At 40.9% G+C, this 12134-nt stretch overlaps 1 protein-coding gene across 2 annotated transcripts in view; it reads left to right on the top strand.

Annotated features, from left to right (window-relative positions):
* znf423 (zinc finger protein 423) overlaps positions 1–12134 on the top strand; it is a 405091-nt gene that overhangs the window by 362221 nt on the left and 30736 nt on the right. For both annotated transcript variants that reach the window (XM_034176974.1, XM_034176972.1), the window contains exon 20: positions 3733–3848. In XM_034176974.1, the coding sequence (XP_034032865.1) occupies positions 3733–3848 (116 nt within the window). The remainder of the gene's footprint in view (positions 1–3732; positions 3849–12134) is intronic.

Here is a 12134-nt window from a genome sequence, read left to right as displayed (position 1 = left end):
GTAGTCCATCCCAGCCTTGTGCAGGTCTACAGTTTTGTCCCTGGTGTCCTTAGATAGCTCTTTGGTCTTGGCTATGGTGAACAGGTTGGAGTGTGATTGATTGAGTGTGTGAACAGGTGTCTTTTATACAGGTAACAAGTTCAAACAGGTGCAGTTAATACAGGTAAAGAGTGCAGAATAAGAGGGCTTCTTAAAAAAAAATTGGGGGAGGTGATGGTCTAGTGATTAAGGTGTTGGGCTTGCGACCAGAAGATCCTGGGTTCAAATCCCCACCTGACTGGAAAATCACTAAGGGCCCTTGGGCAAGGTCTTTAATCCCCTATTGCTCCCGGTGTGTAGTGAGCGCCTTGTATGGTAGCACCCTGACATCGGGGTGAATGTGAGGCATAATTGTAAAGCGCTTTGATCATGTGACGCAGATGGAAAAGCGCTATATAAATGCAGTCCATTTACCATAAAAAAAAAATTAAAATGTCTGTGTGAGCCAGGGGATCAAATACTTATTTGCAGCAGTAACATACAAATAAATTATTAAAAAATCATACATTGTGATTTTGAGATTATGTCTCTCACAGTGGACATGCACCTAAGATGAAAATTTCAGACCCCTTCATGGTTTCTAAGTGGGAGAACTTGCAAAAGCGCAGGGTGTTCAAATACTTATTTTCCTCACTGTATATGAAAAAGCACATTTGATAAACTTTCTACAATCTGTGATCAGAGCAAAAAGGCATAAGACATATGCATTCCATATGTGAGGTTAGGTTAGTTCTTTTCACATATTAGTTCTTTTCTTCTTTTTTTCTTGTTACAACAACAAAGTACAACTTTTTAAATGTTGTTACAACTTTATAATACTGCATAAGTTGGGCACATGTCCTTCCCCAATTCGCCCAACAGGGGTCGCTCTTGTTCCACGGACTGGAAGAGGCTGGGTTTTGGATTTCATCATAAAACATGAAATCTGTTAATCTGCAGCCAATTTTGACCAGAGGCACTGCATTGTTGCTGGCAATTCTTCTGTGGTATGACCTTACTAGAATCTTGCTGTAAAGATAAAATGGTAAATGGACTACATTTATATAGCGCTTTTCCATCTGCATCAGACGCTCAAAGCGCTTTACAAATAATGCCTCACATTCACCCCGATGTAAGGGTGCTGCCATACAAGGCACTCACTACACACCCGGTCAGGCTGGGATTTGAACCAAGGATCCTCTGGTCTGAAGCCCAATGCATTAACCACTAGACCATCACCTCCCCTCAAAACAGTAAAACCTAAAGTTCCCGAGTTCTGTCCAAATAGTATGCATGAAAGTAAACAAAACTTGCATAAAATCCCCAAAAGCCCCTAAAAATCAAACAGAATTTGAGGTTTCAGTTCACATCATACACTGGGGACATAATACGAACAAAATATCTAGAATCTGCCTTAAAGTCAGAGATGTGGCACAATGCAAACACCATTTCAGTAATGCAGTACAATGCGAGAAAGAGAAAGAGAGACTGACAAATCTAGTATTAGATGTCCATTTTCAAGATCGCTAGGTCTTCACGTCTTCAATAATTATGGGCTGTTGTGCTGCTAGCTGACTTTTCAATTCCTGGACGTTTTGGGCGCACAGAGGTGATTTAGCCAGGAAGTTTGCATCATTGTTCTTGTGGCTCGTTTTGAAATGCCGCTCCAAATTCCCTTTCTTTGGTAAAGCTACATTTGCATTGCAGATCAGACAGATGGATTTGTCATTCGAATAAACAAACTAATAATCCCCATCCTGCTCTGAATGAAAACATAAGTTGTCGATTCTTTTAGTTTCCGCTCTTGTCTTCTTCTTTTTCTATGGTGTTTTACGGCAGCCAGCGTCCTTATTGGTGCATTGCTGCCAACTTCTGCATCAGTCCATTATAGCAGCACTAAATCCTCTGATTTTTTTTTTTTTTTTTTTTTTTTCCGACTGGTTGGGCACAGCAGTACTAAACTACTAAACAAACCACTACTAAACTCTTACAACTGAACTGTCATAAAGTGCTGAAAGCCATTGTAAAGCTCTGCTGGAAGGTGACATGGGGTGACATGTGGCAATTTAACCATTTAACAGTTTTTTTTTTTCACTTTGCACTTTATTTTTATTTCTCTTTTTTAATTCCTCCCCACCTGCTCTTCATGTCACTCTCTCAGTAGTGGAGTTTGTCTCGTGTTGTGTGCTTTCCCCCGATACACAGCAATGCTTTAAACTTTAACTCTATTCCTTGGTGGCTTATGAATTAGTAAGATGGGCACCATTCCTGTAGGGAGGCTTAATAATTCAACACATACACAGTCACAGTGAAAACCAAAAGTTTTCTGAAACAAAGGGGAGAGCAGGAAAGAAAAAAGTGTATGAGACGAAGAGTTAAAAAAACAAAAACAAAGAAAAACAAGGGATAATTTAATGATAAATATCAAGTCTGCTGAGCAAAGCGCATTCCTGTTTTCTCTCCTGCATTTTTACTTCTCTCTTCTTTCCTTCCTTTAACCCCATATAGTGCATGTAGCTCAGTGGGATAAGGCACTGAGCTACCTTGGGCTTGTCATACTACCTGCCTTGGAGAAGACAATATACTTTGTCCAAGTCTGCCCACCTCTCAATGTGTATTTTCTTTGGCTGGGAGAGTAATCTACATCAGACTGGTGTCCTGTCCACAGAAAGTCAGTGACTCTCATCTGCTTCACGCTAGAGAATCTAGTGACAAAAACACAGTAGGGGTGGGTGGTCCGCTGTTGTTAGAGTCTTTACTGGCATGATCTTGTGCTACAATATGGAAATTTGAAATTTAAGATAGTCCAACAGGCAGCACAGTGGCTTAGTGGGTAGGACTGTTGCCTCACGGCAAGAAGGTTGTGGGATTGATTCCTTTCTGTGTTCTCCACGTGTTTGCATGGGTTCCCTCCGGGTGCTCCAGCTTCCTCCTACATCCAAAGACATGCAGGTTAGGTGGATTGGAAATGAATATCCTGATATCCTGAATATACTGAATATCCACTAATATGGAAAACAATAATTATCTTGGTGCATCCACATTTCAGTTGAAGATCCTTATTTTTCTGTTTTGCTGAACTCCACCTGTGAGTCAAAACACCTGTTAAAAACTTTTCTTATAAATGTTACTGCCTATAAACTCATTTTTCACCTGAAGACATAACAGACATGGAAACATTTAAACCAGGGGTGGCCAAGTTCGGTCCTCAAGAGCCACCTTCCTGACACTCTTAGTTGTCTCCCTGCTCCAACACACCAGAATCCAATGAAAGGCTCATTAAAAGTCTGCTAACGAGTCTTTCATTGGATTCAGGTGTGTTGAAGCAGGGAGACAACTAAGAGTGTCTCTCGAGGACCAAACTTGGCCACCCCTGGTTTAAACTGTGATTCTGTTGTGTGAACCATCGAACTTTGGGTTGCATCCTTGTTTACGCATTGACTTAATTAAATGCGTCCACAGATATATTATGAAGGTAAAACTGTAAAAACAATGGTATATCTTTGATTCATGAAGCTTTTCATTGAGATATTAACTTTGAAGGTGTTGTAGATGTTCATGTTGTACCCAGATGTAAACTAATATAAAGCCAGCTAGTTTGTGTGTAACATTCTCTGCAGTTGTGGAATTATTGTTGAAACTGTCATTCGTGGTGCACTTGACGTAATACGTATTTCCACTGTGTAACTTGCACTGTGTTTGTCCCTCTCCCAGTGTTTGTACAGGCCAATAAGCTCCAGCAGCATATTTTTGCTGTTCATGGTCAGGAAGACAAGATCTACGACTGCTCCCAGTGTCCTCAGAAGTTCTTCTTTCAGACTGAGCTACAGGTTGGCCATTTCAAATTAGCTCTTTTTTTTTCTTACTTTCTGCACTTTTTGCCTGTCTGATTATTAGTGCACAAAAATCATAACAGCTGATTCAGGCGCTCACACTGGCAGTGCTTGGCATGCTTTAGGTATTTTTAATCAAGACCTGCAAAATAATGTTCATTCAACGTGAAACTTGAAAATCATGTTCTTACTATATACAGTCAGGTCTGTAAGTAGGTGGATAGTGACTTGACAATAAATTCCTTCTCGTTTTTTTTACTTGAGATTGCCAGAACAGACCTGATATGGATCTGCATACTGATTTGACCAAAGTTTTACTCTGGATGTCCTTCCTGATGAAACTCTACATTACATAGAGAATGGTCAGGGGCGAACTTGAAATGGGAAGTTTCTGCTCTGGAAACAAGCGCTCTGACAGCTCGACCACCACACTGCCCTGGAGAGTGACTTGACAAGGGACTGTAAATTAAACAATCACAATGTGGTTGTAGTGTAGACCTTCAGCTTTGATTGAAGTGGTTTAACAAAAATACACATTAATCCTATATAATTCCCACAGTATTTCTATTTTCAGACAGCAAAAGTAATTATACAAACTGTGGTTGGTCTGTTCTAAGCCTGATCCCGTCAGATCTCAGAAGCTAAGCAGTGCAGGATCTGGTTAGTACTTGGATGGGAGACCTCTTTGGAAACACCAGCAGCTGTGTGTGTTTCTCCTGATGCAAATCCAGTAAAACTGGAGTTGCATCAGGAAGGGCATCTGGCATAAAACTTAAAACACTGGTATGTGGCATAAAACAGCCACATACCAGTGTGGATCTGGCTCTATCCACTGTGGCAACCCCCCCCCCCCCCCCAAAAAAAAAAAACGGGAGCAGCTGAATGGACAACAACAACAAAAGTAATTGGACAAACTAAATATCTGAAATGGTGTTGTTACTGTTCAGTATTGTCACCAGTTGCACATAGGCATGTGGAGATTAATCGATACGAATCGGTATCTAGATACAAACATACGGGATGCGAGTGCATCGATTCATTCAGTGTGTATCAACTCAATTGACGGGTGAAATTGTGTTGCATCACTCACTGCCTGCTTGCATCGATTTTTTTTGAGGCACATTGAATGCACTACAGGCGGTTCGGTACACCGGCGCGGCCGTTGTTTGTGAGCATGTTTATCAGGAAAACGATTATTTCTCTACGTTGATTGCAGACTGCAGCAGGTCTGCTTGAAGCTTGAAGTAATGAAGCAGCGCTTCGACCCGCTGTTCGCTGGTTCTTTGCTTCGCTGGTTTTCAGAAGCGCCAAGTCCGCAATTCCTTCATTAACGTTCAGTTGGAATTAATAACTTCAGAGCGAATCGCTGTTTTAAATCAAATGATTCTTTCCAAACGTTATAATACAAACAATAAACTACAACCGACCACAACCAGGATTTTTTCCCAAAATGAGACATCCTCCATTTTTTATGAATTACATCTTGATGTGCAGTGCAGCCGGCTGTAAGAGCTCAGCTCAGAGTCTATGGAGTTACATTTGTGTCATTAATATCTGAAAGGAAACACTTTTGACAAAACTCTACACATTGTATTTCTATTTATGTCCAGAGATCAATGATCCATCATGTACATCAAGGATCTAATGACCATGTACAGATTTTGTTTATTTTTATTTATGTCCAGAGATCAAGGATCCAGTGACCAATTTCATATGTATTTACTTTGACTCAATAAAATGTTGTTGACATAGAAAACCTGTAAAGCCTACTTTTAGTACACAGAAAATTAAAAAGAGGTATTGATAAGGGAATTGATAAAGAATTGGATCGATAAGCGGAATCGGTAATGTCATCGATATCGATAAAATCTTATCAATACTGTTCCCTAATTGCATTGTATCACATTGTGAGGAATTGAATCACCATCAAATACATATCAAATTGCATCAAATCAGGAACAGAGGTGAATCATATTGCATCGTATCGTCAGTATCGTATCGCTTGTAGTGCATCGAGGTGCGTATTGAATTGTCAGTGATGAGATTCACATGCCTAGTTGCATAGCATCATGGTCAAGCTGCACAGAGGAGAATTTTCCTAAAAAGATTGTGAAATTTCAGCTACACTTTGCAAGCCGTGGCATGGAAGATGTGAGCCTAGATTCCATTTGTTTTCTTGTGTCAATCTTTCTCTGCTTTCCTTTGCCATGAAGTGGGTGTCTTGGTGGCTTCCCTCACTAGCATTCTTCTTGCACTTAGTCATTGATTTATTTTGAGAACTATCTCCCCCAAACAGATTTACCATGTAGTACCATCCTGGTTGTATTTGCTAATGATCGATGTGAATGAAGTCCAAAACATTTTCAGTGACTTGAAAATGTTCATATATCCATCCCCTGACTTGTTTAAAGAAAACTGGTTATCTTGCATCAACAGTAAGACTCATTTTGTCCAGTTACATACCTCTTTCATTTGGTTAAATTTTATGTTTATTTTTCTTTTCTTCTATAGACTTTTAAAGTCTGTGCGTGGTTTACTCAGGTTTATATTTGCGCTGAAAGGCTTGCACCTTGCCTTTCATTGTACTTGTTACAATGACAATATAGAATCTGTATCTATAATTGAAGGGCTCTGAAAATGACGGCACTATGTAAAAAATGGCTGGAAGTATAGTACTAAATGGATCGTGTTTTTTTTGTTGTTGTTGTTATTAAACCCCTTGAATCAAAGCTGAAAGTCTACACTACAAGTACATCTTGATTGTTTAATTTCAGCACCACTGTGGTGGTGCACAGAGGCAAAATTACATTTAAACCGAACTTGGCTAGTGGCCCTTGAGTAATTTCACTTGAAGACTGGTGTTTTAGAATATTATTCCAGATGTAGTTAACTGGCACCATACTAATTAAATCATGTCCTCTTTGTCTGTCTTTTTATTCTTTTTTATACATCATTCAATTCCGTCCTTCACAGTTACTCCTGCTTACGAATCTCTGTATTTACTGTTCATCATTCCGTTTCTCCCTCTATCCTCTTTTCATGTCTGGGTCCCTCTCTTTCAGTTTCTCCTCACGAGGTTCTTGCATGATTTTGGCAAGCTTCATGTCATTAAGGTCCAGAAACATTTGTGTGTGCAGATGAGTGGAGTGAAAGGAAACAAGTCATTCTAGACTAAATTGTTGTCCAGCTGTGGCTAGGTCTGTGATGATGGAAACCTTCTTTTCATCCCTTGTAACTCCGTGTGCACTTGTGACCTGCAGAATCTGTGGCCATCAGCCCAGTTAAAGGTGAAATCTGTAACTTTGGGTTGAAGCCAGGATTTGATGCACACAAGTACAAGCAAGTGCGTCATTTGTTATTGTTGTTGTTGTGTGCGGCTGCTCTTTAAACTACCTTGGGGCATGCATATTTTTGTAATCTTTTTCAAAGGACACACATTTTTTAACCTCTTAAACCCTACAGTCCCCAAATTTGGGGACTTGCCCTGTTTTGGAACATTTGAACTCATAACTAACCAATGCTGACACCAACATACACTTATTATACATCTAAATGTCAAGCAAAGTCTCCTCTACAAAAGTATCCACTTCAATCACATATCAACTAACCACAGCTGAAACGCCAAGCAAATAAACACATAAATCGGAATCAATTTTTTGGGAAAAAAACCCTCATTTACTCCTAACAAGTATTATTTACATTCAATTTTTTTGCATCCACGACATCCCCTAGGACCTGTCTTTTAGCTGATCCAAACGTTTGCATTTTTGACCTTGTACAAGCTGAGAAATAAATCATAATGTATGGGTATGTGATTTTGGTGAAATAGGCTCTAGGGCTTAAGGGGTTAAAGTGTACTTTAAGGGCCCCTTCATACATAGTGCAAAGTTTGGTCAATGTGCGCTCGAAGCAGGAATTTTATGCAAAGCATGTAGAATTGTACCTGCCTCTAATGCCTCGTACACCTGTTACTACAACTATTTGTGCACATCAGCCGTTGAAAGACAGAGTGTGCGCTGTGTGAACCCATCGCACCCTCTCACGGCAGGTGTCGGCCAAATTCCAGGTGACACACACAAACATCTAACACCGCTCGCATGGCACTTAGAAAATGTGTGGCCAGTCGCACTCTTGGCATGACAACAGACTGCAGACAATCACTGTCATACTGCTGTGAAATTTGTCTAAGTTCCCCGCGAGTGTGACTTTGCAAACACACACTGACACATGGGTGTGTGCACTCCACTCACAGGAGGTGTGGCTTCCAACAGAAGCAGCTGTGGTGATCTGTTGTTCTGGACATCCCAGCTGGACAACACCTACTGTGTTTGGACAGACATGGACTAACAACTGTCCACTGTGATGTGTGTGTGTCTGATTGCTGTATTTACATGGACATAAATAAAAAAATATATCGCCGTGGTGGCAACAAGCTGCAGCAAGCGAGCACGTGCACGGAGCGGAGATTGACAGCCCCCAGGTTGAAATGGACCATCCGATCAGAGCACGCAGCGGGTGATCTGACCGTCACGTCACCCACGTGAGCTCTGTTCCACATGACGCGGTGTCAGTGCTGCGGCGCGCCGTCCACAAGACACGCATGTCGGGCAGAACATGCGTGCGTGGCAACTGTACTCACCTGACCAGTAGATGTGGACATGATCAGAGCACACTGCTTCCCATTCATGTCATTTCATGACTGTATGTCTGTGACCATGGGTCATCACCACAGGAACAGACAGTTCATATTTGTATTGCTTGCTTCATAAATGTGGTGTTTTATATGGTGTGTGATTTAAGTTTTTTTTTTGTGATACTTCCATGTCCTTCCTGAAATGAGGCAGATTCCCACAGCTTTAAAGGACAGCTCCGTAGTTCAGTGGTAAAGTTTCTGACTGGCAATCACAGCTTTTGGAAGGCGCAGGTTTGAGTCCCGCAGGATGTTTTTTGTTTTTTATTCCACATAAGCGGCACGATGGGGTACACCTTGCACTGTTCGTGCTCGAAAGACACCGTCGTGTGCACGAACTCTCGCACCGGGGTCGTGCACGCCTGCCCATTGGCGCAATGTTTTGTGGTGCGCTAATTTGAACTATTTTGCCATATTTGACCAAACTTTGCACTATGTGTGACGGGCCCTGAACACCACTGAATACAGCTTATCATTGTGTTTGATTTCTGCATCTCAAACCTCTGTTTTTCACTCATTACATTATGCCACAGCTTTTTCTCTGGATTTGAAAATTCTTGAGCACTGCTAAGTCTATTTCAAATTTAATGATAGCTGATTGTTTGCTTATTCTTGGAAGTCAGTCTGACTGATTCAAGAGAGTATTACAGTATGGGATCTACTATCAAATATAACACTAGTCATCACAATGTGAAATCATTTATTAAGTTTTTAATTGTAATTTTTAATTATTATCTATACTTATCCTAGTTTGAGACAGAATCAAGATCAAGTTGAATTGCTTTCATTTCCGAGGAGCATTGCTTTCAATTCTGAGACTAGACAGGGTAAGTTAAAAGGTGGTCCCATGAGCAGTCTCAAGACCACCTTTTTAGTTTTTTGTTTTTTTTTGCTGCAAACCAGGATTTAAGTGGTATATAGGAATTGCCCTGTTTGTGTTTCTGTCCATGAGTCTTGTAAGCGCAACTCCTCCTAAACTGGATTCTGGATTTCAGTAAAACATCACATAATGATAGCACACTATATAAAAATGTGCAAAAAGGAAAATAACTGCAGTCTTATGTCTTCAAGAGGAGAAAATTGCACTTTTGTGTTTAATACATCAGATGATATTTGACTTCATGAGCGCAACACCTCCTAAACTGGTTTGTGGATTTCAGTGAACCATCACACAATGTAAAAACACCATGTGAAGATGTGCATGAAGGAAACTAATTGGGGTCTGATGTGCTCAAGGGGTTATAAGTTAACTTTTTTCATACATCACATTTGTCAATTTCATGCTAATTACATTTTGTGAGCTTGCGCAGAGATCTCTGTGTTTATGAGGGCATACTGCATAAAACTGTGTTACTATTATTGTGCAAGTCTAAGAAGGCATTCTGTGGTCACCACATGCACACGCACAGAGTGGCAGTGATGTAGGGCTGGAGGTGGTGGGCATATGGCTGGCCAGTCCATTTACCAGCAGGGTGACTGCTGGACCCTGTCGGTTAATGTCCACACAGAGACACCGCTCACACCTCACACATATTCATGCTCTCCAACTCCGACGCACATCCACATACATATTCAGACATGAGTAGACATTGAACATCTTTATTCTGTTCCTCTTCTATGCCTCTATTTGTCCTCAGCTTGCAGGGTAATGAAGCTGAACAAATCAGAATTACAGTTTTCTTGACAGTAGCCCTTGAGTTGAAGTCTACCTTATATTGAATTAAAATTAATTTAGTTACACTACATTTTTCATCTGAATATGGCATTTTTTTCAGTATTTCTGGAATAATTGTGCATGTGCAGAATTGCAGTAGTGTTGCACAGAATAATGCAATGCCAATCATGAAGCCACACTGCATTCAAAGTAAAAATTTGTTTAATTTTGGCTGTGCAGACTGTGTGTGGGGGTGTCCATGTCTCACCTGGCTGCAGCATGGACCATTGGGATAGACCTGCTGTCTACCAGGGTCGTTGCTATGCAGGAACCAAGGTAGTTCTATGATATGGTGATGTGGCACCAGCACATTTCCAGACTGGACTTGACTTGACTGTGCAAACATTTTGACTTTTGTTTGTGGAGCCATTGAGTGTGAGACGGAGAAGTGAGTCTAATGCTAGTAACAGTTTCTTGTAAAAAGTAAGTCTTGTATAGGCCCTGAGGCCTTTTGCTGCCAGTGCTTATTCTGTAGTGTGAAGCAGATCAAGCAGATGAGTCTACAGCTTCCCAGATCAGAACCCCGGTCCAACACAGGTGACTTCCCCAGCCAAGGTCTGTACCCATTTACAGCTGGGTGTATGGAGACGATGCAGATGAAGTGTGTTTTCCAGGACACAGATATGTAGTGTGACCAGGAATTGAACCCAGGTCTGTTGTAGCCCACCTTCTTATTTCACTGAGCTACCTGTTGGAGGAGATGCAAATCTACACGTGGAAACATCAGCTTTCAAATGTAACATGCAGTTTGATGTAGCATGCAGTTTGATGCCTGAAATAAGTGTAGTAACATCCACAGACGAGTGTGACACACGTAGAGCAACAGCAGTCCTTTAGACTTTTTGTGTATTTGATATGAACTTGGTAGAATGCTGTTAATCTAAAATTAACCAAACGTAGGTCACTAACCATGTCACTCCAGCTGAGCTTCTTCCACTTCTTTTATTTGTGTATTTGTGTGAATGTCCAGCCAAAGCTCAACCTACATGTCCATTGTCCCATGGGACGGCTCTCTCAGTGCACTACTTAGGATGGCCGCAGAGGTACAAAACCACAACCACAGAGGTCTTTCATGTGTGTTGTTCACATATTGTTCTGTGAAAGTGGAATGGACTAATTTGTTTGTGTGTGTGTTTGTTTTAATGAGGTGAAGATGGATAAAGAAGTTTGGTTGGCTCACTAGAAAAGATTTTGGCCCTTTTCAATCTCTCAGAGGAACCATATGATGCCCATCCTCTTTCTTTCAACTTTTTCTGGCATCTTTAATCCTCATGTTACATCTTTATCTTTTTTTTTTTTTTTTTTGCTGTATACTGTCCTTTACTTCTTGCCTCTTTTCTCTCCCACCCTTTCTATCACCTCTCCCTGCAGCCCCCCACCCTGTCCCAGAAGAACCAGCCCCTATGCATATTTTAGCCCCTCTTCTCTCTTCCTCTCTTCTGTGCCTCTCCCCAGTGCCCCATAAATAGTGCAGACGTAAGCTGGTAAATAAGAGATGTTTTGGTGTGTGCCTGTATGGGTGTGTAAATAAGAAATGCTGTGGCCCTGATCAGTGTGGTCCTCCTGGATCTCTCTCTGCCTTTACTCCCAGACTTCACACACCAATTTTTCATTCTGTGTCTCCCTTTCTTCCTGCTCTCCTTCCTTCCTTCCTTCCTTCCCTTTATTTGTGAGCACAGCTGCAGCAACTGTTTTGTTCTGTTTATTATTATGTTTGAGTTGACAATAAGAATTTTTTGTTTTGTTTTACTACAATATTACTTATTAAAGCTACAGTGTGTAGAATTTAGGGATGTTTATTAGCAGTAATTGAATTAGGGCTGAAACGATTAGTCGAGTAACTTGAATCATTTGATTACAAAAAATGTTAGAGACAAAT

The sequence above is a fragment of the Thalassophryne amazonica genome, chromosome 8, assembly GCF_902500255.1.
Source record: "Thalassophryne amazonica chromosome 8, fThaAma1.1, whole genome shotgun sequence".
NCBI lineage: Eukaryota > Metazoa > Chordata > Actinopteri > Batrachoidiformes > Batrachoididae > Thalassophryne > Thalassophryne amazonica.
The sequence above is the reverse complement of the archived record's forward strand: the minus strand, read 5'-3'. Positions and strand labels throughout refer to the sequence as shown.